Source organism: Sapajus apella, unplaced genomic scaffold (assembly GCF_009761245.1).
Source record: "Sapajus apella isolate SASKATOON/1434 unplaced genomic scaffold, GSC_monkey_1.0 scaffold87, whole genome shotgun sequence".
NCBI lineage: Eukaryota > Metazoa > Chordata > Mammalia > Primates > Cebidae > Sapajus > Sapajus apella.
In genome coordinates this window covers 3,634,544-3,662,093 of record NW_022437027.1, presented here as the reverse complement: position 1 = coordinate 3,662,093, position 27,550 = coordinate 3,634,544, and the positions used below count along the sequence as shown (strand labels likewise).

At 35.7% G+C, this 27,550-nt stretch overlaps 1 protein-coding gene across 14 annotated transcripts in view; it reads right to left on the bottom strand.

Annotated features, from left to right (window-relative positions):
• Positions 1-27,550, bottom strand: part of COL25A1 (collagen type XXV alpha 1 chain) — a 527,190-nt gene that overhangs the window by 85,546 nt on the left and 414,094 nt on the right. For 13 of the 14 annotated variants that reach the window (XM_032254797.1, XM_032254795.1, XM_032254796.1 and 10 more), the window contains exons 12-17: positions 19,730-19,783; positions 17,784-17,810; positions 15,329-15,373; positions 8,546-8,578; positions 7,719-7,754; positions 2,698-2,742 (exon numbers count right to left, since the gene is read on the bottom strand). In XM_032254797.1, coding sequence (XP_032110688.1) covers positions 2,698-2,742; positions 7,719-7,754; positions 8,546-8,578; positions 15,329-15,373; positions 17,784-17,810; positions 19,730-19,783 — 240 coding nt within the window. The remainder of the gene's footprint in view (positions 1-2,697; positions 2,743-7,718; positions 7,755-8,545; positions 8,579-15,328; positions 15,374-17,783; positions 17,811-19,729; positions 19,784-27,550) is intronic. The other variant, XM_032254801.1, reaches the window with a different exon arrangement.

Genomic DNA, 27,550 nt, shown 5'->3' with positions numbered 1-27,550 from the left:
CCCATGCTTGGCTAATCTTTGTATTCTTTTAAGTAGAAATGAGGTTTTACCATGTTGGCCAGGCTGGTCTCAAACTACTGACCTCAGGTGAGCCACCCACCTTGGCCTCCCAAAGTGCTGGGATTACAGGCGTGAGCCACCACACCCAGCTGATGTATCTTTAAATTGTTTCCTTTTCAAAATTACTAATTGATAGTGAGCACTGACTACATTAAAAGGAAAGCATATCTCTCCCACATCCTGATTAGAGTAAGATGACAAAGTTTAATAAACCAAAAACAGAACCTAAGATTTATATAAAATACCAGATAGTTACCCAACGGTACTTGATAATTATGTAGAAAAGTATCTCTAGTGATTGATGAAAAGATTTTTTGCCAATTAATAGCTTCTTTCTGCTATAGTCAGCAGTCAAGGAGAGAAAAATAAAAGAAAATATCAAAGCTACCTGACCTCGACAAGCTACACCTGGGCCATTTCCTATGACCCTAGGAATAAAGGCATTTGCTAGAGGTGGCAAATCATTTAACATCCCTCCCAACTAGAAAAAGCTCAAAACATTCTGACTAGTCCACAGATGACTAGGCAAATTCTGAGGGTCCAGTGGGATATTTTTTGTGGTGGAGGATATAAGACTAAAGTAAGATGATGATAATATAGTATAGTGTAATCAAAATTGCTTTTGTATAATCAGTATCAACATTGTATCAAAATTGCTTTTTTTTTTTTTTTTTTGCTTTAGAGGGAAATAATCAATCCCCATTCTCAGGTACTCATTCTCTCTAAGAAAGTGCTTCAAGCTCAGGAAAAGAGACAGCTGGATTTCAAAGCACACAGGTTCCTGTGACAGGAGCTGGTACCCTGATAACCTACAAGCACTTGCTGCAGAAACTGCTTCAGCCCTTCCTAAAACCTCTCCTTTTAAATGCCTTCTCCTTTATTTATAATGCTACAAGGTTCTTTTTAATTAACACTAAATACCACTTTCTTATTTGTTTTAAAATTGTTATCTTCCCATTATTTGTAAAATGCCATCTTTTTTTTTAAGCGTGGCTGTTAACTAAGGAATGCCATAATTTAACTCTATAATATGAAACCACCTATTAATTTGTGAAGTTATTTTTGCTACATGTCAAATGATAAGGAAGTGACTTTAACTCTTTAGTAAACTGTTGTCACAGAGTGCACTTTACTAAAGAAGTCAAAGACTAAAAATCTATTAAAAGGACATATCTGAGCTTTTGTGATACTAATCTAGAAACATCAAGCAAAAAGCCAGAACTAAAATTGCTGAATGCCAATCAAAAAGACATAGCTTTCATGGCTATTAATTATACCAAAATATTCATAAAATATTATATATGATATCACATGACCTCTGAGAACTCAATAATTTCACATCTATCCTAAAATCATATTATTTCACATAACTCACACTTGAAGCAGAACCTTCATAAAACAGTATACACAACTCTCACACTAGAAGTAGGAATGCTAAGTTTATTTTTCTTTTTTTTGAGACAGAATCTTGCTGTGTTGCCCAGGCTGGAGAGCAGTGGCGTGATCTCAGCTCACTGCAACCTCTGCCTCCTGCGTTCAAGAGATCCTCCTGTCTCAGCCTCCTGAGTGGCTGAGATCACAACTGGTTAATATTTTTGTATTTTTTGTAAAGACAGGGTTTCTCTGAACGCAGTATAACTATAAAAAAATAAAATAAAATAAAAAGACAGGGTTTCACCATGTTAGCCAGGCTGGTTTCGAACTCCTGACCTCAAGTGATCTGCCCACCTTGGCCTCCCAAAGTGCTGGGATTACAGGCATGAGCCACTGTGCCTGGCCTAGGAATGCTGACTTTAGAATGGACTAATGTACAACAGAGATTGATTCAAAACTTTGGAAGATGAGAACAACAAAAGGAAAATGTATTTGCATTATGTTAACCCCTATTAAGTAGTTCTAGAATATAAAAAAGCTTTTTAAAATAAGAAGCTGATTTTAAAGGAGCAACTATAGCTAAGGAAGTAGAACTTTAAGCCTTTTCGGTTGCCATGTGAAAATTTTTAAACGATTTTTTTTAAATGCTTTTAATATTTTTAAGTGATTTACACCAATTTAAAACAAATGTTTCCAAACTAAGCTTTAAGCAATTATTTCAAAAGATACTTAGAAAGTTTATGGAGACTTTTATGTGTATGTGTTGGGTCAAAATATTTTAGTAATATGATTTGTACTTTGAAGGGATAATGATTGAGAGGAAGTAGAAGATGAATGTTTTAGAGGTATTATTTTAATGAGTGAATGACAAAACAGCTGCCAAAATGTTAGATTTATGGGGTTGTTAAGACTCTAATTCTGGTCAAAATCTGATAGGGTCTTAAGAATAAAATTAAAAGGTGAAGGTAAAGAGACATTTTAGACTTTAAAGAATTTCTATGACTTCAAATGAAGTGACATTTACCTTTATTTAAGGGGCAATAAGTTAAATGGAGAAATAAACAATCCATATAGCCATCACAAACTTTAGAGGTATCTGTGCTTAATTTTTAATTTAAAAATTTAGTTAGTTGAGATGGCTGGAGAGTACCTAGAGAACAGCATTGTATTTTTAGTTTCCATTGTTTTCCCTATTTTGCTCTAATTTGGGCGAATCTCATAATTACAGTTCTATGAAGCCAAGACTGTCCGTGCAGTATTTACCTTTATCCCCGGAAGTCCAGGAAGCCCAGGAAGCCCTGGTTCACCCTACACAGGAAAATCATACAGCATTATAGAATAATATTCACTCAGTCACAGTATCTGGAGAAAAACATGGCAAATTTGTTCCTAGCTCAATACTTTCTACAAAGATAAATATAAAAACTGTCTACTTTCAGAAAGTTTGGTGAGATTCTACAATTCAGTCAACTCTTGATTTAGAAATGGGTTGACCACTTCACAGACTTTTCAAGACTTTCTCTCCTCCTTTCAGTTCACTGCACATTGGTATCTCTGTCAGGTGGCGAGAAAAAGGAGTAAAAAAAGGAGAAACTCCCAGATTTTATTATTTCTTTATTAAATGATTTGTTGGGGAGGCTGAATCTATTTGCCCAAATGAGGATAATGTGTGCATTTCAACAATGCATCCTATCCCAGTATTCTCTCACCTTAGATAATCAAGAGTTGGCTGTATGAACAGATGGTCACATCAAAACAATATTCATTAAAAGTCTTTCTCACTTAAAAAGCATAGTAAGCTTTCCTTTTCATTCCTGAATTATGAAAAGATAAATGAATACTTAAGATTAAACCTAACTCCAGTTTGTATTCTGACAATTGTTGAGTCTGAGCAACCCTGCTTAGCAGCTTAGGGCTAATGGTACCATGCAGCTGTTGCTGAATACAGGTTTGAGATTAAGTAGTACATTTTGGGTGAGCATATCGGAGTCAAGCTTAACCTTCTCATTTTCACAGAGTTGTCTACATTATTTTAAGCCCAAAGTATGATAACAAGAGGTTCCATTGCTTAGAAAATCTCCCGAATTCTACTAAAGAAGTATAAAGGAATCTCAGGAGAAAATAAAAGTCTTTTCTGTTGGACAGAACTGACTATTTTTTGTGGAAATAACATTTGAAGGCAAAAGGGTGATACTATTTCATGATGGCCAGTTAGTGGAACGACAATTGTATTAAAAGATGCAGAAGCATTAAACGAACAGTGAAGTGACAAAAGAAAGCATTTCCTTTCATCTAAATGCCTTAACAATCCTCATTTCAAGGAATATCCACCAAGTCCAACCAGAAGTTTCATCTTTAGTATTATTACTTTCAAATTATGAAGCACCATAGTTTGTTCTGGTATTATCACAAAGTGATGTCTGATACTGCTTGTTAAGCTGCGTTATTAGACCAAAAAAGGACAACGGATTTCTTGATGGTTTAGGTCAAAGATATTTCAGGAATGTAAAAGAAAAACGATTCTGTCTACAACTATATAAATGAAAGTTTGCACTGTGAGCAATAAGACTAAAATGAGATTAAGCTAGAGGAGAAAGGCTGATTATCAAGAATATGTTTGTTAATCTGTTCAAAGAATGTCTAAGTAGATTAAACTTCACACAGATAAAACCTTACATATTTGATCTTCTTTTACTTTCTCTTTTACTTTTCAATCAGTGAGTTTAAGAGGATCCAGTAAAAAGAACTTGTATACATTTTTTGCTTAAAATTATCTTTTATGTTATGGCCCTTGAAAACAGTAAATCTCAATAGAATATACGCCTAATAAAAACAAACATACTGATGGCAAATCTATGCTTTGTATTGCTTCAGAAAAGTCCCCCCACACTCATTTTTGCAGACATCCTATCTGAAACATTTGTGGAAATACATAGGTTGTTACATTATTGTCCAACAGGTGTTCTCATCACATCTTTCCCTCCCACCAAATGAAAGGATTGGATGACTACTTTAAAAAAAGATATTTATTTAAACATGCACAGATACATAAACACACATCCAGTTTTCTAATCAAGAAAAAGATGTGTAAGACATTACGGAATATTTTATAATGTAGATTGACTACTTAGAGATATTGAGCATTTAACTTTTCCCTACATCATATGTGTACTATGTATATGTGTTAGATAATAAACATATTTTTTAGTGAACAGATACTTTAGAAATTCCTATTTCTTATAGTTTTTATATTTCATAATTGACCTTTCTAAATGTATGTTTATTAGTTGACATGAAGAAAGATTATAATACATGTAATGTTGCCCTTTGTGGAACATCGCTTAACATTTTTAGGAAGACATTTTTTCCCATATAAATTCTCTGTCTTTATACCACAAAAGGTTATCTTCTAACTAGGATAAGTGTGTCCAACCCAAAGCCCATGGGCCACATGCAGCCCAGGATGGCTTTGAATGTGGCCCAACACAAATTCGTAAACTTCCTTAAAACATTATGAGTTTTTTTTGTTTTTTTGTTTTTTTGTTTTTAGCTCATCAGCTATTGCTAGTGCTAATGTATTTTATGTTTGGCCATAGACAAGTCTCCTTCTTCCAAAGTGGCCCAGGTAAGACAAAAGATTGGACACTGCTGAACTAGGCGATAGTTTTTCAGTAACTTCTCCATTCTTGCCTATTCCTTGGCTCAGGAGCTTTTCTCAAAAACTCAATGTGGGGATGCACAGCCCAAAATCTGAGATCAGATCTCGGTCAGAATTAGGATTTGGTTCATTATCCCATTCAAAGGGGATATCATAATAAATCAAAAGTGTGACTTACCTGTGTAAAGTTTAACCTTCAGGTTTACACTTCTGCTTTTTTTTTTTTCTTTCCTTTCACCTTTCACTCCCCATTATAGCAGACCCTCAAAATCAGGACTCTGCCTTCACCTCATGTCCCTGCTAGGTGCCCTATAGTTTTAGAGAGTTCAACTCTGAAGGGCCATTCTGATAGGGGATCAAGTAATTTTACTCCTTTAAAATTAAAATGTTTATTTTGAAAAGATGTGGGTAAGTTATGAAAGAAAGAATTAGGTGATGAAACACAATACCTATTTTATAAATCTACACACTCACTCTACAAGCACATATATACACTCCAACTCACACATCAATCACATACTAAACTCCAGAGGCTATAAAAGAAAGAAAATTCAATGGAGTTATTCCTACATTATGAATATAACTCCAGATATCAAACCCTTATGCTGTAAAAGACCACACGGTGGGAAGTTAATTGATGAGCTTTTTGCTGTGTCACAATATTCTATACTTTTCTGGGAGTGTCTGACACAGGACCCTAAGTGCCAATGAACCCCCAGAATAGTTCTGCAATGGAGAGGAAAATGCTATGGAAGATCTCTTGAAGTGATTCTGTACTCAGTTCAGTTTATTTCTCTAATCTCTGTCAGCAGCAAGCATGGGCATACTTTACTTTTAAATCAGTGTTGGGCTTAGTATAGCCTATTCCCAATATTAGACAAAGGAAGTCATAATTATGTTAGGAATATGAGATTGTATCGAAGGGTAGAATCTGGCCTAAATATTAATGAAAAAGATGATGCTCATTTTAGGGCACATATTCATTCAGGAAGACTGTAAGCTTTTAAGGATTCTACCCCTTCTCTCAATATAGTTTTAAACTAGTTTTTAATGCAATGCAAAGGAAATCCACTGTTCCCATGTGTAAATCTATAAACTTCCAGAATGAATCTAACCTGGATTTCTAAGTAATCATTATGATAAGGCAATGTTTTATTAAGTAATTGAAAATCTATTTGAATATTCCACTCTGAAAACAGTGAAAATTATACAAGATTATAGCAGATTTGTTTTGGTTTATTTTTTAGAGACACAACAGTCTTGCAGACTTTTTAGCAAATCACGGATTTGCAGAGCAGTAAAAACTTAGCCTTTAAATTTGAAAGACTAAGGGAACTAAAATTAGATTGTCTGAGAAGATCAGTTGCTTTTTCAAACCAAAGCAGACCACAGATCTTTATTTAAGAAATCTGGAATTAGTGATATAAAGAATTGATAGGAAATCTTAGACAATAAATAGTAAAATTTGCAGAGTTCTCCTAGGCTCTTTGAAAGAGTCTCAACTTTACCTCAAACTGGGCCTAATGAGTCATTGCTCAGACTCAGTTTTAAGAGAAAAATCTGTTTTTAAATTAAAGAAATGTTAAAAGAACGTGAAAGACCTTCTCAAAAATTATGTCTATCCTAAGTGTTTAAAACAAAGCAATTATCCTCTCAATGACTTCACGAAGGTGGAAACGTTATTTTACTATGTCTTAAGGCTCCAAAATACAAGAAGGGATTTATTCTCTTTTCCCTTTCCCGCCAATGGAGTAAATTTATTTTTCTGTTCATACGTTTATCTACAACATCAGCTACTGCTAGACAAAGGCAGAGTCATGATCTTAAGAGGTTTAACCCAATGTGGAATTCACATTTACTGGCCAGCTACATCTGTGGTCTAAAATCTGATTGTATGGGCATTGATATCCAAATGCTCAGACAATAAACTGCTAGCATGTGTTTCCTGTTTCAGACTCAAATGAGAGTATGAATCGAAACATGGTCACTGCATGTCCTCTAAGTTATTGCTAAAGTGACATACAAATGAAAAAAGCAAAAACTATTGTATCCAGAAAATGGTATGGCTAGTGTCTCTAATTAAAATTTAGTTCATTAACAAATTTCGTGTGCTTAACAATACCATAGCACAAGTAGATGTAAATCACATACAAAATTATTAGCATGGAAGCATTTGCAATGATAGGAAAAGGAATATAGTTCATAAAGAATTGTCCATCACTATTGAGACAGTTTACTGACAGAAATATCAAAGCAACACAGCCAGTTATAGAAAGAGTTTTTCTATTAAAAATTATTTTAAAAAGATAGAAACATGCATATTACCATGAAGCATGCAAAGATAAATTGATGGCATTCCAATCACCTGATCTTTGTTAGTTTCAAACAGCTAAGTGTGTGTAGACTTTATTTCACAAAGCATCCTTTTACATGTATAAAGTTTGTTTGTACATTGTGCTATGGTCATCAAGACTTTTTAAAATGCAAAATAACCAATAACACTCTGTAATGCAAAACATGAAAACCACATCATTTTGCAATAATTGTTTTCATATTACACAGTGGATGGTAGATATAAAATGGTGAATATGAGACAGTAAGATCACACTAGAGATAGAGATATTACCTTTTGCCCTGGACGACCAGATTCTCCAGGTTCTCCCTGATCAAAGAAAATCAAAGATGAAAAGGGAAGTCTTATAAGAATTTTCTAAAACCCTGAGGCCTCTGGCCACCATCACAGGGATGGGCTAGCCCCCTTCTTCACCACATGTCTTTTATTTCCTTTATCCTGTGACTCTACATCTCACAAGACATAGGGATTTTTTTGCTGTTTTTGCTGTAAATATACCTATAGATCGGCCGGGCGCGGTGGCTCATGCCTGTAATCCCAGCATTTTGGGAGGCCGAGGCGGGTGGATCATGAGGTCAAGAGATCGAGACCATCCTGGTCAACATGGTGAAACCCCATCTCTACTAAAAATACAAAAAATTAGCTGGGCATGGTGGTGCGTGCCTGTAATCCCAGCTACTCAGGAGGCTGAGGCAGGAGAATTGCCTGAACCCAGGAGGCGGAGGTTGTGGTGAGCCGAGATCGCGCCATTGCACTCCAGCCTGGGTAACATGAGTGAAACTCCGTCTCAAAAAAAAAAAATATATATATATATATATATATATATATATATATATATATATATATACCTATAGATCACATATAAATCCACATTTCCATAAAAACCAATCAGAAAGGGAAGAGAGTGCAAGACTTCTTATTTAAACCTTCATCAAGTTTCCCACAGATACTCCCTGTTGTTTTTGGAAGCCCAGTTATTGCAGGAGAATAGAAACAAAGTTATAATCATCAAAGTTGCTAAAAAAGGGAGAGAAAGTAGAGGCCTATAAAAATCAGTACTGTAACTCCTGGAATACAAATACTTGCAAGGTTATAGTTACCTTAATTCCTGCAGCAGATGATCCAGGGTCACCCTAAAATGAAACCCAGGAAAGATTATGCCACAAGTTATGGGAAGAGGAAACATCACAAGCACCCAGAGAGCCATTACCAACACGGGTACTCAAAGGGACCTCATGACTAATGGACCTAACTATGCTCCATAAGACTTCGTACCAATATCTCAGCTGTTAAGATGTCAACAATTTACAGGATAAACAATGCATTTCCTAAAAACATGGGTTTACTTTGATTACAGATACATAAGGACTACATTCCCTGAAATAAACATAAATATGAATTTCTTCTTTCGATACAGTGCTAAAAATACATTGTGAAGCAATAAATTATAATTTAGGGATATGGAACTTTTGACTTTCTCTATTCCTGGAATGTATTAATGCCATTAGCTATCATTTACTGGGAGTTCCCTGACCCTTTTGCTATTCAGTGAGTCAAGGTTCAACAGATGAAGTCAGATGTTAATGATGTCGAGTTAGAAAAAGCCACGCAAAAGATCAGTTTGTTTTCCTCGTGAAGCACCGTCACAGTTACAACAGGCACGTTTTTTCCAGCTTTACACTTATTTCATTGTAACTCAGTCACCAGGAAGTTACAGGATGATGGATGACTTGTGGGTGAGGGGGACACATGTGAGCTCTGAGAGAAAGTCTTAAGTCAGAATCTGTTATTTTAAAAGCACTGTATTCCAGCCAGATTTCATAGAGGGTGACTACTTCTCTAAAGGAAATGTGTTATAAATAAGCAGATAGGAACTAATGGAGAAAAGAAAAAGGTGGGTAGCTGGGAATGTTGCTTATTTCTGAAATGAGGCCAGCAAAGGGCCTAGAATTTCAAGTTCCTTCTAGCCCTGTCTGTCTCATGAATATGCTAGAAGGAAAAAGAAAGGCCATTTGAGACTGTCAAGAAAATAAAAACAGCCACAGGAGGGAGGCACATATTGGGATTTCCTCAGCTGTCTCATCTGTACAAATGCTCAAGGAGCTCCGGGGGCCCATTTCCTTGTTCTAGATTCCAGAAGCTGCTCATCAATCTCTTTTAGAGACAGACATAAGGACTCAGGCCTCTGTACACGGGCCACTTGCCCCGCTCCCTCAATTTCTCTCTCCTCTGCCCAGGGCTGGCACTTTCTCCCTTCACTTCTTGCCTAAGCAGCTTTGCCTCAAAAAGCCCTTCACCAACCAGCCTAGACATATCAGACACGTGCCCCTCATGCACACATCTTAACCCTGTAGCATCATGCTCTGTTCATGTCCACCGCAGTTCGCTTTGTAATTGCCTATTTATGTTTCCTGCCTATTCATTGCATGTCTCTTCATTATACAGTCAGCTTCATGTGAGCAGATTCTGGATCTATTTTTATTCAGTTCCCTGGCCCATAGTACATGCTCAATACACGTATGGTGAATGAATGATCAAATCTCAAAGAGTTTTTAAACAGGCCAATTGTCAAGGATCAAAATGTAAAATTCTTTAGGAAAGGAAAAAGAAGCTTAGAAAAAAAGAAAGAAATAGCAAATTAGCTTGTTAAAGAAACAGTTACATGAGTTTCTTTACATCTATAATTGCTATTTCTCCTGTTGAAAATTAAAATGTAATTAAACATAAAGAGGACCCTAATACTGTCTTAACTGTGGAATGACTGATTTATCTTGCCAATCATTAATATCTCATTGAGTTCCAAATGGGAAGCAGCATAAATGTGGCCAGTAAGAACACTTATTTCTATTTCTACTAAATTAAGTCTGAAAGTCATCAGTACCAATGAATCAGGTTTACAATATTTTATACAATAACATCTTTGAATTCATAAAAACGATTTTGACTTTGCAAAGTTCCTACTTTATCTCATTTAAACCTCATTAAATTCTCATGAAATAAAGGGGCAGACATTACTATTTCCACTTAATAAACAAGGATATAAAAGCAGCTAGAGGTTAAATGAATTTGGGGCTTCCTAAGTTCTACTGTCATGTTATTTTTTCTTTCTCCTTTTTTAAATAGAAAAGAATTGTTGGCTTATTTCATTTCAACAACAGGGCATAAAGGTTGTAGTAAACTTGTAAATACAAGGAAGTTGCTTCTATTAATTGTAGTTTAATTCAATATCTTAATGGAAAGCATTCAGATAATCTCTAATGTGAGTAAAGACTAGATTTCGTTCTCATAAAAAGTGAATGGAAAGAAAAAGACAGTTTCTTGAAAGGCCAACATATTTGTGGAAATCTGAGACATTTCATTTGATGGACAACTAAGAGTGATTTTATTTTTCTTTTTTAAAGACTTAGAACTGTGAAATCTCAAGGAATTTTTATAACTTTTCAGTGGTAACATGACTTCTGGAAGACAATCATAAGTTAAACATTTTAAAGGATAATGCTACAAGTAGTGGAAATAAAACAGTGTGTGTTTATAATCCTCCTTCCCCCAAAAGTGAAAATGAATACTGGATTAAAGTAGGGGGAAAAATCCCCAGCTGTGTCTTAAGTATACTCAACTTTAGCAGTCATTTGGCTTGGAAATAAAAACTTCTACAGGGCAAGTTAAGTTATAGATGAGGAAATACTATGAGAAGATACTTGAGATAAATGAATTTGACTTTACTATTTTTCATTCATGCAAAGTTTCCACTTTTGTTTGTGATTATTTTCAAAACAACACTCAGTAGATAATTATATGTATGTGTTAATAAGGCACATGTGGATATATAAAGTGAGTGTAGGGACTTATTTTTATCATTCATTAATTCATTCAACAAATATTTATTGACCACTAATTATGGGCCAGACATATCTATTAATAGATGCTGAGAGCTGGGAGATAACAATGAACAATGCAATTACAATCACAGTCCTTGTCCTGCATTAAAATGATTATTTTCCAATATATATAGTGCAAAAATATTATTGATGGAAAGCATGAAAGATCATAAATTTCCATCAATAATTTATTATTGATGGAAGGCATGAAAGATAATTTTTCTTTCTTTCCTTTTTTTTTTTTTTTCTTGAAATCTGGTGTAGGTAGAGATTGTCATGTTTGGAAAATTCTGGGTCACTATGCATGCACAGAAGACATGACAAGCGAATGCATGACTATCAAAGGAATTATAAAGAGTGTGGTGGAAGCATATAACAGGTGACCTACCCAGTCTAGAGGCGACTGAAGGCTCTTCTAAGGAAATGACTTATAAATTAAGTTTACAGTGGACTGCGGAATGAGTAAGATTAGAAAGTAGAAAAGTGGCGATGAAGAGTCAGGGGAAGGAGGACAGACAGCAACAGTATTCTAAATTACGGGAATGACATGTGCTAATTAGAGAAGGCTCAGCACTGATTGGGGTGGGAGTGCCCACTGGGATAGCCTGTCATGTGTGATTTTATGAAAAGAAGACAGTTTGGTTGGCTCCAAATACAATGTGCCTTCTGAAAAGGTTCAGAGGATGCAAGTCAGAGATGCATTTTCATACTTCATGTTTCATGCATTCGTCTTTGCTATGTAGATGTAAAGTATGAAGATGAAGATAGTGTGAATATACACAGGAATGGAAATGGGGAAGAGGGGAGAAAAAAACAAAAACAAAAACAGATCATGCTAAGAAAGTGAAAGCAGAGTTTTTGAATCAACAGGCAGAATTGTGAAGAGTAGAGTGATGTGGCCAAACCATTTAGTATGCCACACGAATACCCCATTTCACACAGGTGAAAACAGATAAGAAATCAATTTCTACATTTGTTGGTGGGATTAACACTCCAAAGAGTGGAGCATACCCTTCGTTAGTAACTCTACACATGACTGAGTTCTGTCTTCGGCAGGTTTACGCTCTTAAACCTGGGGTGTACCATGGTGGTTGGCCAGAATGTGCTGAAGCTGCTGGCCAGAGAAAACCCAGCCTAGTGGTTTTTATAGTTCCACAGTATTTCCAGATGACCAGTCTGGAAAGGTTTAGATTACTTTACCATCCAAAGGCGCTGAGGTGAATCAAAAGGAAAAAAAATCCTATAAAGTCAATCAATGACGTAATTTACTACATCAATGGCAGTAAAAGAAGCATTTTTAAAAAACATTTTACATCTCAAATGCGGTAAATGATGAATGAGTTTCACATACTGAACACAAAAGCCATGAGAAGAGTGTTTCCAACATGCTGGAAACAAATTATATGACAGAAGCAGGAAATGTTTAAAAAACACATCAAAAATTATATTCCAATTACAGCATTTTTGGGATAAATGCTACAGGTCAGATTACATATTATACACATTACAGATTCCTATTTACAATCCCCTGTTTAGACACATTAAAGGTTTATAGAAATGATTTCCGTTTTAACTGAAGCATTTCTTATACTTAATTTCAGCTGACTAATAAAATTTTTTGATAAAAAAAGAAAAACAATCTAGTTGATTTCAGTTTCCATGTGGGAAGAAAAGCTAATATTTATTGAGAGTTTATTATGTGTGAGTCGTATGGTAAATGATTTGCATTAATATATAAAATAAGAACAGTATTCCTTTGAGATGACCTTGCTCTTTTCAAAGAAAAAAGCTGTTTTACCATTGTAAAATTAAATTTCAAAATATTTAACTTTACAAGGTGATTAAAGAAACAATTATTGGCCTACATTCCAAAAATGAAGCTTTAAAAAGACATATTTTAATCATAAAATTCTCTACACAAAGCCACATAGGCATAGTTCAGACATAGTATAAATTTTTTTTCACTTGAAAAAAATTGCCCTCTGTGTAGAATATTTCCTTTCTTTTAAGTGGAAAGAAAGGAAATATTCTACACAGAGGGCAAATAGTTGGTTAACTATGGCCAAATTCAGTTGGCCACCTGCAAGACCCAAGAGCCAAAAATGGTTTTTAAAAATCAAAATAACAATAATATTTCATGACACATGAAAATTACATGAAATTAAAATTTCAGTGTCCAGAAATAAAGTTTTATTGGAACACAGCCTACTCACTTGTTTATGTATTGTCTGTGGTTGCTTTCACGCCATAACAACAGAGTTGCGTAGCTGTGACAGAGACCACATGGCCCACACAATCTAAAATATTTATGTTCTGGCATTTTACTGACTTCTGCTTTTAAGCAAAAGCAAGCAAGTTAGATATAACACCCAGGTTTATATTCTTAGGGTTTCAAATTTGGACTTTGAGAGTAATCAGGGTATATCATTGGCCTCATTTGTATTAAACAGATTCATGCCATAGTTGATTGCAGAATGACACTTAAATTTGGCAGATAAATAAAATGGGACTACAGCAGTGAAACTCAACTGTGGGTGGCTTTGTCCCCCCAGGTAACATTTGACAATGTCTGAAGACATGTTTGTTACAACTCGGAGGTGCTATAGGCGTCTCGTGGGTAGAGGCCGAAAATGATGCTAAACATCTGACAGTCCCATAACAGAGAATTATCTGGCCCCAAATGTCAATAGTGCTGAGGTTGACAAACACAGATCTATAAGAAACTGAGAGTTCACTCTAATTTCTAGACTCCTTGAATATAAATACAACTGCTACTTGGTGACATCCATTCATTCCTATCACACGTGCCATATTTATATTAATATTTATGGGAAGAAGAAAGATAGATTTCTTTTTATTTTGTGGCTATGTTCTTTTATGACCAACCATTATCCATCTGTACTTTAATCATTTTCAAAGTGGAATGGTCTTAGTCTCAAGCGTAAGACTAAATAATTCTTCATCACTCAATTACTCAGCTTGATTTAAATTAAAACCCAACTGACTTTATTCTATTTTAAATTTCTTAAAAGATCTACTTAATCCTTAACACATAGCACAAGTGAAGTAAAACATCCTTCCTCTGTCAGAGGTATTTATCAAGTATGAATCCAAGCAAAAGCTATGATAGACTGAGGAAAAGTAAGAAGAGAGGAGGCAGAAGATGAGACACAAGACTACTGCAGTATAAAAGCTAGTAATGGTTTAAAAGACCCTCTGCCCCAGGATAGAATACAAAGCCTGACAAAATATCCAGATTCAGTGGAATTTGAATTTAGGTAAATTTTCAAGACTATATTAGAGTGTGTAATCAAGTGACATTAACTTATAATCAAACTTTTCTCTTCCTGTTCTTTTTAAAATTATTATTTCAATAGTATTTTGGAGAACAGGTGGTGTTTGGTTACATGGCTAAATGCTCTAGTGGTGATTTCTGAGATTTTGGTGCACCCATCACTCAAGCAGTGCACACTGTACTCAATGTGCAGTCTTTTATCCTCACCCCCTCCGACCCTTTCCCCAAGTTTCCAAAGTCCATTATATTATTCTTATGGCTATAATCAAACTTTCAAATCTCATTCCAACCCTTTGACATGTTCTCTCCTAAAACTGGTACAAACTGATTCACTTTAGGACCTCTATTTTCATATCCCTGCATATGAAGGGAGTGTCCCATGTAAACTTCAATAAGTGTTTTCATTCCTTGAAAGCCACACTACTAAAAACTTAGCTACACATTTTCTAGAATTTTGATATATCATTTTACTTTCAAAATATTTTTATTTATGGATAGGAGCTTGTGGAATAACCATGTTTTATAAATCAAATATTTAAATGTTTTCTAATCTTGGAGAATGATCTCTGGCCTTTTCATGTTAAGCAATTCTCACTCATTTTCATAAACTTGAAATACTTATTGTTCAAGAAATGAAATGAAAAAGAAAGAAAAAGAAAAAAATACTTATTGCTCAAATATGTACCCTTTCATAGCTTACAAAACTGTACCTTTTCGCCTGTGTCACCTTTGGGGCCATTCTCTCCAGCGTCTCCCTGAGGAGGGGAGAAAGTGACACATGTAAAATACATTGGTGACATTAAGCAAAGAGTATTTTTCATTATTTTAAGCTTTCCTTAATATACTTATACTTGACCAGTTGTCTGATATTAATAAAAGAAATTTTATTTCAATGAACATGGCTGAACAGTTTTAAACTCTTCCACAGTATTAACTGAAAATAATTACTTATCTGTCTTCCAATATCTTATTGGGGCACTTAAAACCTCTTTAATTCTATCTCTGCTCAAAGCTCCACTCAAACAAAGGCTTTCTCCTGACAGTTCCCTGACTACGGTAAGGCCATGGGCCTTAACACTCTGTGTCCTTGGTCGCACCATTCCTGTTGCCTGGATCCCTGTCCTCTCTTTCCCTTTCCATCTGTGTAAATCCTACCCTGTCTTCAAGCATATCTCAAATCTCCAGGGCCTCAAAGTACATGACAGGCCCTCAAAACCTGTGGACTGAGTATTTATCTGGGCCTACATGGTTTGCATGTATGGAATGAATGTTTTATGCTTTACTAGAGAAATTTTTTAAAATTATAGTCGATGCTTTTTTGTTATTTTTGAGACTTCCTATGCTATTCCCCCACTGACATCTCCTTTCTACCCACAAATCAATGCTTTATGGAAATAAAGCATTTGTTTATTATCCAGGCTTTCTTCCTTAAATTCTGAATTCAATTTAGTCTTAAAATATGTTATGTGGAAATGTTATGGACTTTGAGCCAAGGACACAGTCCAGTTCCAGCACCTACTGGGCAAATGAAATTCTCTTTGCATCAAGTTTCTCCTGTGTAATATAAGGGCAAGGATAATTTACACAGTTATAAGAAATAAGTACTACACTGTGTGGAAAGCAAATAGGACAGTATCTGGCACATCATAAGCCATTAATGATAACAATGCATTACTATTCACATATTTTATAGGCTGGAATGCAGTCACTTTCCTATTACTCAAAAAGTTTCTCAAAATAGGACAGAAACTATTGATAATAACTTTCTTGGGAGAGGGGAGAAAGAAAGTCGGGGAGGGTAACTTTCACTTTTTTTCTCTGTATTTTGTTTTATTCTTTCAAATAAGCATGAAGTTAGTTTGCTTGGGCATATGGTGACAAATACACCGCAGCAGGCCACAAGAGCCTGGGACACTTTCTCTGATGAACGCCTGGTATGGTGCTGCTATTGTTCCTTTTCCCTCCTAATTTCTATACAAAAGAGGCATCCAGTGACTAATTAATTTCAAGTTAATTACCATGAACTGATTGGATACTAAATAAATGTCCTAGTAATGTGCTATGAGGGACCTTTGAAAGGTAGTTGATTTGCAGGCTTTTTATAAAATTGCTCAAAAATCCCTTTATTAAAGAACAAAACAAACAAACAACCCTTCTTAGCAGGGAAACTGGTTCAGAATGGTTGCAAAGTGAAGGGTTTAACTGAGCTGCCGCCTCAGGGAACTGCCGTTTCCACCCACATATTTTGCTCTCCTTTTTTTTTTTTTTTTTTTTGTTTTCTTTATAATGCTGAAAAATACAGTCATAATCAAAAATTTTCCTTGATCTTTAGATAAACTTCTTTTGAGATTAGAGGTTATAATTCTGATTTGTCAGAAAGATCATATCACTTATGAAGAGCATGATGTAGTATTTTGGTAGTTTCCTACTTAGCATATTTTTCAAACACTATTAAAATAAGTAGCATGAGAACCAGGAAAGTAAGTATCATAATCTGCAATGAGAGCCTAAAAATAATCAGGACACGCCCAAGTGAGAAAAACAGTCTAAGAATAATTTAACACTCTGCTTTTCCTGTTTCTCTTTTTGGTTTTTATGGGAATTCTTTGTGGACAACCTTCAGATAATTGCTGCAGGTAAACATCTGTATCCTCTTAACCTAGTGACATTAGAAGTAGTAGAGAGAGATGCGGGTACTTGGAAAAGAATCAGAATTGCTTAGCAAGTAGGGCAGGCCAGATTTTGCACGCCACAGGAATGTTTAAGCCCATTTAAAAACCAGACATAAAATGTTTAAATTGTTCCATTTCTCTTCATTTTTAAATATTTGTTCTGAAAGTATATCAGCACCTTTCTCTTTATGTTTTAAAACTTTACCCAGATTTTTGTCTATACATAAGAATCACACAATTTCTTCCTTCCACTAATTAACAGTTTAAAAAAAACACAGAGGTCACTATATATCTATATCTATAACTATATCTATATCTATATCTATATCTATCTATGTATATCTATCTACCTACCCACCTATCTATTAATCTACTCACCCATCCATCCATCCATCTGCACATCCCTTCACGCATACACTTTAGTTTGAGTACTTCTTTGTTGTGCTAGTGGTGGGGAGTAGGAGGAGAGAAATAGAGGCAAAATCATTCTTACCTTTTCACCTTGTTCTCCAGGTTCTCCCTGAGCAAAAGGACAGAGATGTAGTGACATCAAATCATAAAACATCTAATTTTATTATTAAAGAAAACAGATATTGAACTTACTAGGTAAATTATGCATGACATTTTCTATTTTGGCTACATTCAGTTGCTAATGAAAATAAATGATAAAATAAGTTTCCTGGAGAATTTGAGTATGAATATCAATTATCAAATGTAGTCTTAATTTTTTGCTTTTATAGCATATAGCACTAAAGAAATGTATTTTAAGATTATCATCCAGAAACTGGCTTTTGGGGCACTAAGGAGAATAATGGTGTGGCAATTCAATATCTTGAGAGGCATCTTAGCCTACAATTTTTCGTTCTGTTAAAACTCAGAATTAATAAGGTAGACAAGCATGTTTTTATAAAAATCCATTTATTCAAAGCATCACCTGGTTTATAGATTTCAAGGGTCTAGGGTGCCAGGGTAGTTACCCAATCTGTCTTGCCCTAACATGATCATAAGCAGTCCTAATCTTGAACCTCTTTACAATGTCACGAACTCTCTTTAGCTTCTGGTAACCAGCATGTTCCAGATCAGTTATATTTCAGAAAGCACCTTGAGGAAAGACACTAGAATGGGGCAGAACTGAAGTGAGTTTTGGAATGATGTCCTTACTCAAAATGACCTGGATAGCATGAGGACTAAAATGCCAAATGGTGCCCTGAAGAGAATCTCATTTTCACTTTGCCCAGGAAAGGACAGAGGTTGGAGCAGGCGAGTAGGAGAATCATAGACATTATGATAATAATTTCCTATGAAAATCTTGAGTAAATGTTGCCATGAGATCAGACTGGTTTGAAAAAAAAATGAAATAAGGTGATTATTGTATTTTTAAAAAATGTATAACCCACTGCAGAAGTTAGTTTGGAAGCAAGACTCTTTTCTCTGGAACTCAACCTGACCCTTTGGCTTTCTGTATTTCTGGTCACCTTCACTGCTCAACACCCATCCTGATGGTCTCTAGGCAACACAAGAACAGCACTGTGAACATGCATTAAGCATTAACTCCTATTGTTTGGCTTTTTAGCATGGAGAAAGAGAGAGAAGACAGGAAAACAGCTATAGTCCCAGAAGGAATATTTTCTTTCCTCTCCTGCAAGACAAAGGATAGGTCTATAAATTTAAGGTCTGTCCTAGGCGCCTGTCAATAGCAAATGATCTGTAAAATCAGCTGACAGGCATCTGTGGGTACGAATACACACCAGCACAGCTGATGGGATTAGACATTAGTTTTGTACTTCAAGGGATGTTCACTCATCAAAGGATCTGGGATTTGGCTGCCTGCTTGGTTCAAACTAAATTGTCATCGATCTTTTTATATTTAACTGATTCAATTTTTTTTAAGAAACAAAACTTGGAATAAAAAAATCTTCGTTACATTTTTTCCCTATTTAGTAATTCAGACTACATCCATTTTTAAATTTTAAACATCTTTATTCTGCCTTCATGTGATTAACTGGTTATGTTGTGTAAGAGTTGGAGGTGGCCAAATCTTGGGGAAAAGCCAGAGTGAATGTCATCTTTAGTAAGGCATGTAAATAAAATTTTAGGAAATATGGACATGACCTATGTTTTTATATATCCATTAAGTGGTAAAATGACAACAGTCATATTTGAAGCACAGGCCTACTCATGTTAAGTATCTTAGAATAAAGATGTTAGGCAATTACATCCCATTTATTTTTCTGCATTTTAATGCTAATGAGAATCACAAATATAATTAATTCATTAGTAACAAAGTTCTATACTGTAGCATATTAATTATACTATTCACAAAGTACCCATTTAAATACAACTGGTGAGACCGTTAAAAAATATTGTATTAAATAATAGCTTACGATTTCCCGACAATTCATGTGTCAAATGATTCTGCTTGGCTTTACTTGTACTAACCTTTGGTCCTGGTATTCCACCCTGTCCTACTGCTCCAGGCAACCCGGGCTCACCCTCAAAATAGAAAAACAGACATAACTAAGTAAAATAGACAAAATCAATACATTACGTGGATCATTAGAGGAGACAGCCATCTAATAATTCTCTAGAAATAGATAAAGAATAAGTGACTATTAGTTTAAATTCAAGCTAGCTTCCATGGTCCAAAATGCTGCATGTAATGGAGCAGGGATACAACGGGGTTAATTTCCTTTGTTCAGTTTTCTCATCATTAAGAAAACTGAGGCAACTTACCAGTGGATATTAGTATCTAGCATGTTGCTGGGTACATTGTGAGCCTCAAATAAATATTTTTTGAATGAGTAAAAGACACCTGAAAAATATAAGACTGTCTTGGCCAAAACCTTTTTTTTTTTCTTTTTTGAGATGGAGTCTCGCACTGTCACCCAGGCTGTAGTGCAATGGCATCCCCTCGGCTTACTGCCATCTCTGCCTCCTGGGTTCAAGCATTTCTCCTGCTTCAGCCTCCCAAGTAGCTGGGATTACAGGCATGTGCCACCATGCCCAGCTAATTTTTTTGTGTGTGTGTATTTTTAGTAGAGATGGGGTTTCACCATGTTGGCCAGGATGGTCTTGATCTCCTGACCTCGTGGTCTGCCCGCCTCGGCCTCCCAAAGTGCTGGGATTACAGGCATAAGCCACCACACCTGGCCACGGCAAAAGACTTTTAAGTGATTCATCAGCTCAGAAAAAGAAAGAATAAATCATTCTGTTTTCACATTAGACCTAAATGAACATTTACAAACCTAAATATTGGAAAACATACACATCTTTGAACACCTGCTTAGTTCATTTAGACACATTTGACACAAAATAAACACTAAAAATAGCTTTGGTTTTTCTTTCCAATTTCATTATAAAAATAATTAGAATAAAACATTCAGACTTATGGATCTCATTATCATATTGAATGATAGGCTTTTGGGCAAAAGATCATGGCTATTAGGCCAGAAAAATTTTCTATTTCAAAAGGATGATGATGTATACCAGTCTTTCAAGACTCTGAACCAGCAATTGTTTTCCAAAGAGAGAAATCTCCCTGAACTGCCCAGAAACAAAGAAAAGATACTTTGGCCCTGTATGCTTCCATGTGGCTCAAACTTACAGCAATTAGAATTCTGTTACCATTTTAAAACATTCTGAAAGTCCTTCACTGTGTGCCTCAATTATTGGACAAATTTCTTCTTTCCATTGAGGCTAGTAAAGTTGCTCCTTAGTTGATTTTTAAAAAGTCGACTTTACTATTAAAGCAGTTTTAGGTTCACTGCAAACTTAATTGATTTTTGAGAATGTTTCCTAAGTCACCTGGAGGGCAGGAATTCTGTCACTTTTGTATTTGTGTTCTTAGCTTCAAAAACATGTATATTAATAAAAATAGTAACATTTCTTAAGTGCCAGGATCTTTAAATTCATTGACTCAATTCTCACAAATTTCTTTGAGGTAAGTACTATTTTTATCTCTATTTTACAGGTAAAGAAATTAAGGCATAGAGCAGTTAAGTAATTTGTCCAGATTTACATAACCATAGTCAGGACTTGAACCTTCATGATCTGGCTTAAGAAGTTATGCTCTTAACACCATGTTACATTGATAAGTGAATGAATGTATGTAGGAATTTGGAGAGAGTAGATGACAAATATTTCAGTCCTATTATTTTGTTTATAATCCCACTTATAAATGACTGTCAGAATGTATAGAAATCTGAATTAAATATAACCCACATAGAGATGATTTTTTAATATCTACCATATAAATTTGGCAATGTGAAGCTTGTGGTGCCTTTCTAAAATAGCAAAAAGTATTTTACTATTACAGTAGTTATTAAAATTGCTAAAGTCTTAACCTCTTGGAAAGAAAATCTGCTTCCTATATAAAGTCACATTGTAACTGTAACTCTTGCACTTTCCTTGGTAAAATGGGAAAAAAAAAATGTTGACTTAGAATAATGATGGTCATTATGTGAAAATTTTGATATGCCATTTGTACATAACAAAGGATAAGAACTTGGAAACAGAATACACCCTGAAAGAGGACTAGCATTTACTGTACAACCAGAAAAAGAGCTCTGGAGTCTGCTTGCTTCAAAGAATCCACAACAGGAAGCACTAATATCATAACTCATGGTTTAATGCAAATAAGAGATGCCGCCAGGAAACAATGCAAACTTTGTTTAGACTTTCAAAGAATAACCATGGTAGCCAGAGTTATTTTTTTAAAACATGGTTAAGCCCCTGGAACCGGACAAAATTCATGCTGAGATTTCAAAGCAAGGAAGAGAAATGTTGCTTAGGTATCTGCATAACATTCTCCTTAATATATGAACATTGAGGGACTAAAGCTTAATCTCTTTTTTTCTTTGATAATATATATTGTTAATCTTTAACATAAAAGGCCACGAAAAATTTTACCTGTAATTCCATCACTCTATAATAATTGTTTTCATTTTGTCCTGTCTCCTTCTGGTCTTTGTTATTTACGCTTACATATTTTCAGGCAATTGTAAGCATATTGCATAGCGTGATGTTCTGATTTTTAAAATCTTTATATCACTCATTTGTTTTCACACAGTATTTATGAATACTGCCTTGTGAATAGTTTAACCATCTATCAAAGTCAGGTGTGATCATTTGTTTAATCAGTCCCACATTGTTGAATACTCGAGTTCTTCCAATTTTTACTATTAAACTAAAATAAACACCTCTGTAAATATATTCATATTTTTCTGTCAAATAATTTAATTTTGATAAATTATCTGAATTTATTAGTCAATGGAAACATTTTATGGCACTAACAGCATATTTCTAAATTGCTTTCTAAAAGGGCTCTGAGTTTTATTTGCTTTTATAGGCAATTTAAAAAAATTTATAGGCATTGCTTTTATAGGCATCCACTCTGTGTTACTTTTTCACAACTTTTTACAACAATCGTTTTTCACAACAGCATTGGATATCACAATTTTAATTATTTTTGTGGCTATTTTAATAAGCACAAATGAGAGCTAACTGTTGTTCAGTTTTAAATTTTTCACATGTAAGATTAATTTCTCATCTGTTCATAATTTAAATAGGTATTCATAAATGTTACAGCTGAAAAATGAATAAAGCTAGAGGAAAAAATGGTTGATAGCATTTTACTTCCATAATAGTTATATCAAGAAACACATACTCCAAGTTAGATTAAGGGATTACAGAGCATTCTGTTATTGTCCACACTTAGTTTCCCAGGTTCTGTGAAAAGAATAAAAAAGATGAACCACTGTACAAGTCTGAGTCCCAAAGCCAAGCTATAGGAATCTGTAGGTGCCAATTATTCAACTAACAGTGAAAATTTAATGTATGTTCTACTCTGGACTGAATGTTTCCTGAGGCATGAAGATGAAATAGACATGCCTGTGAGCAAAGAGCTTATTTTTGGGTGGGGGAAATATATACATATATACATTAGGGGGCATCTAATTGAGTTCATGAAATATTTTTGGGGGCAAAGTTTTCTTGTACTTCATGAAGTCAGAAGCATAATAAATAGAAATCAAAGAGAAATCTTACTGAGGAATAAAGCATACATCTTATAGTATTAATATATTTCAATATATCAGGACAAAAATTATTATCATGAGTCCTCTAAATAATGTTATAATGATATTAAACTATTACATAATAGTGAACATGTATATATACAGAAAAATATATCAGAAAGGTGCAAATGAAAAAAAACAGGAACCAGGTTATGTGTGTGTATGTGGGTGGGGGAAGCTGGTCTCATGTTTGTTGCATAATCTATCCATCTATTTCTGAACACATTTTATACTTAAAACACTGAGGACATTCCACAGATAAAGTAATAAAGAAAAATGGCAGCTAACATCTTAACCACAGGTAGATTAATGGGGTTTTGTCTACTATACTTTAAATTTTAAGGCTATTCCCAGTATGACCATTCCCAAATATTTCCATTTTAAGCTGAAAACAAGTTGGACTAACTTTTAAGAAAGATGGCTTGCTGCTTTCATTTTTTTTTAAAACCCATTCAAGGGCAATTTGAATGAATAGTTAAGGATAAAAAGAAGTGTAGTTTTCTTACAAATACCGAGTGCTCAAGGAAAGTAGGTCATCTAGCGGTGATATTGCTCATCATCATTTCAATCACAATCGTCTTCCTTTCTGGAAATTGGAATGAATGCAGTGGACCTATGCGTTATAACTGGAAAATGAGCGGAGTTTAGAACTGTGTTGTCCAATTGGTACCACTAGCCACTGGCAGCTATGGAGCAGTGGAAATGTCGCTAGTCCTAATCGAGATGGATGTAAATGCAGGATACAACTTTAAAGATTTAGTAGGGAAAAAACGTAAAATATCTCACTAAGAATGTGAATATTATTAATCTTGAAATATTAATTCATATCATGTTCAAATGATATTTTGAATACTGAGTTTTAAAACTATATTATTAATACGACTTGTTTTTTACCTTTTTTCAATGTGTCTAACAGAAAATTTAAAATTACATATGCAGCTTGTGTTTGAGGCTTGCATTATATTTCTGTTTCTACTGAGCATTGGTTTAAACTATAAAAGTATTTAATTATTAGAAGACATGATGAACGAAAAGCCTTTAAAAGCAAGGAAGGAGTACCATCAAAGCAAGTCAACATACAGCAAGACTTCAGAATGGAGATGTCACTCCATTGCATATGGAGTTAAAATGCACCAGAGAACTCTGCCAAGTTAGAACAGTACGTAGGGGTGGACAGAGCAGAAGCAAGCTCTGGGTCAGGCCAGAGCAGGTTTTGCTGGGTCCAGGAGATCAAGGTCTTGTGAATAACATGGCATAGCCACAGCCTGCCTCTGTACTGTCTGTACAGTCAGCCAGTGCTTACAGGCTGACTCTAGGGAGAAACTAATGGAGCTCTTTGCCACCCACCAGCTTCCTACATTCTCTTAAAAGCAAGTCAGGCATAGAGCTCCTTCACTCAGTTCTCTGCAAGCCTGTCCCATCTCACTCAGACTAAGAGCCGGCATCCTTTCAATGGCCCCAGGCCCACATGATCTGACCCCCGCTGCTCCTCTGACCTCCCTTCTGCTGCCCCCTCACGTACCCCAGCCACACTGATCCGCCAACCCTCACCCACCTTGCTCCAGTGCACTAAGCAGCCACCTGCTCAGGGCCTTTGCATCTGGGCATTCTCTAACAAACCTCCTATGATTTTTCCTCAGATAGGCATGGGTTGCTCTCTCACTTCCTTTAACTTTGGATCAAACATCACCTTACTACAGGGGATACCCCCAAGGTCCCCCTACTCTGCTAACCACCCAGCATTCCCTATAAAGGCATATGCCCGTGCCTTTCTCTATTATACCAATTGCTGCCTAAGATACAACTTTGTGTTTCTTTTCTTTCTTCTGCCATTAGGACTTTCAGATTTGGCAAACAAAAATATAGGAGACTGAGTTAAATTTAAATTTCAGATAAATAATGAACAATATTTTAGTTAAATATATTTCAAATAGTAAATGGGACATTCTCACATTAGAAATTCTGGGTTTATTTGAAATTCAAATTTAATAGGGCATCTTATATTTTATCTGACAACTCTATTTTCTACTCCTACATCCCCATCACCACTAGACTAGGCACTGCTTGAGGAGAAGACTTGGTCTATTTCGCTCATTATTCTTTCACAGTGCTAAAACTACACTCACCCATAATAGCTGTTCAGTACATCCGTGTTAGCAGAATGAGTGAATACAGGAGAATCAAATGCATTAAGCCTACATGAAGATATGAAGCAATGTATAGGTCAGGTAGAAAATAAGACAGCAAGGCTGCCCTACTGGGAGACTGAAAAATAATATAACTGTCATGGCAAGAGATGGCTCTGTCTCAGGCACTGTAAGGCAGCCATCATTGGGAAAAGAGAAGGGAGCGAGGAAAAGATGGGAGAAATGTTAACCCTGCAGCGGCACACCTTCAAGTGACTAGGATTGAAGGACACAGGCACAGCATGGGATAGAGTGAAGCACAGTGAGTGTGAGTTAAGAGAGGAGTCTGTGAAGGGCAGGGTGACAGGAATGAGAACTTTAATGGCTTCCAAGAAAACTCCTCCAGGATTCTGTTGGGGGAAGAGTAGTTACCCAGAGGACTAAAGGCTCTAACAATTCAGCCTGTGGGTCCAGAGCCTGGGCCATTGTCAACATTTCCATGTACTGCTCATCTCTTCTCTTCTGTCTGCTCCTTCCTTCACCCCAAGTGCCTCAGGTGAAGGGCAAGAAGTAGCAGGGAAGATGCTGGCTCTATAAATTTTCATGTCATCTAAAGCTCCCCAAAGACCCTCTCAGAATTTACACAAGTGTCATCATTTACTCCATGAACTCACTAACATCTGCTTTTCCCTAAGCAGGAGCACTCACAAAACAGTGAAATATTTTAGTGAAAGGAGCCAAGCCAGTCATTCTTAACAGAGGAAAAAACACATTCAGAGGAGGAAGTAACTTTCCCAGAAACAAAGAGCTACAAAGAGGTAGCTGTGAGATTAAAACCCAGGTCTTCTGATTTCCCATCTTGTGTTTCTTCTATTCAAACAGCTTTTGTCTAAAAATCTCATTCATCATGTTTCTTTTCTGTTTAATTTTCATATAAAATTGTAAAGTGGCTTTAGGACACTAATACCAGCCTAATAAATACTAGCTGTATACTTCCAGTTCTATGACAAAGAGCAAATTACTTATGCTTCTCTGGGGCTGGTTTTCTATTGTAAAGGGTGTGGGGCTGAATCAAATATTTGCTTTCTCCCAACTCTAAAGGAGTAAGATTTATTACTGTTATTATTTGTTGTTGTAGCTGTGGTTGTTGTTGTTGGACTAAAGTTGTTACCTGGTTGTTCTTTATTCTGTAGAGATCTGACTAAATTTGGCTCAAGTCTAAGACTTGCTTTTTCCAGCTCCCTGCTCAACTTCTTGCACATACACAAGTCTCTGCTTTGACCCACACCAATTCAGGTGGTTCAGTCAATTCTTCACCAGTTTTCTCAAGAATTCCTCTCTGCAGGCATTTTGTGAATTCAGGATTCACTATTTGGTACTCTCAGAGGGCATCATCACAGAGCTGAGTCTGTCTTCATCTTACTGGCTTCTCCTCTCTCCCTCTTCCACCTCACTGGCCTTCTCCCCTCCCTCCTAGACCATCCTGGGAAATCAGCTTCTTTCTCTGTGTAGCAGTTCAGCAGTTTTCAGCTCCTACTTACATCCCCAATCCCTGATTCTTTTTCTTTATCATTCCTGAAAGCAGAGGAAGCTGTGCAACATGCAAAAGTACATAGAGAAAACCCTTAGTCTGGACAACTAGGTTTGATTACGCATCAGAGAATTGGCATCCCTACGGGGTTATCTAAACAGTAAACTCCCTCCCTCAAACTAGAATCCAGTTTGAGGTTTACCTTGCCTGCTGCCCAGACAAAGCCAATTTATCAAGACAAGGGAATTACAATAGAGAGAGAGTAATTCACACAGAGCTGGCTATGTGGGAGATCAGAGTTTTATTATTACTCAAATCAGTCTCCCTCAAAACTCGGAGATCAGAGTTTTTAAGGATAATTTGGTGAGTAGGGAGCCAGTAAATTGGAAGTGCTGATTGGTTGGCTCAGAAATAAAATCATAGTGAGTGGAAGCTGTTCTCTTATGCTGAGTGAGTTCCTGGGTGGGGGCAACAGAACCAGTTGGCAGGTCCAGATGGGGCCATCCAGTCAGCAATGCAAAAATCCAAA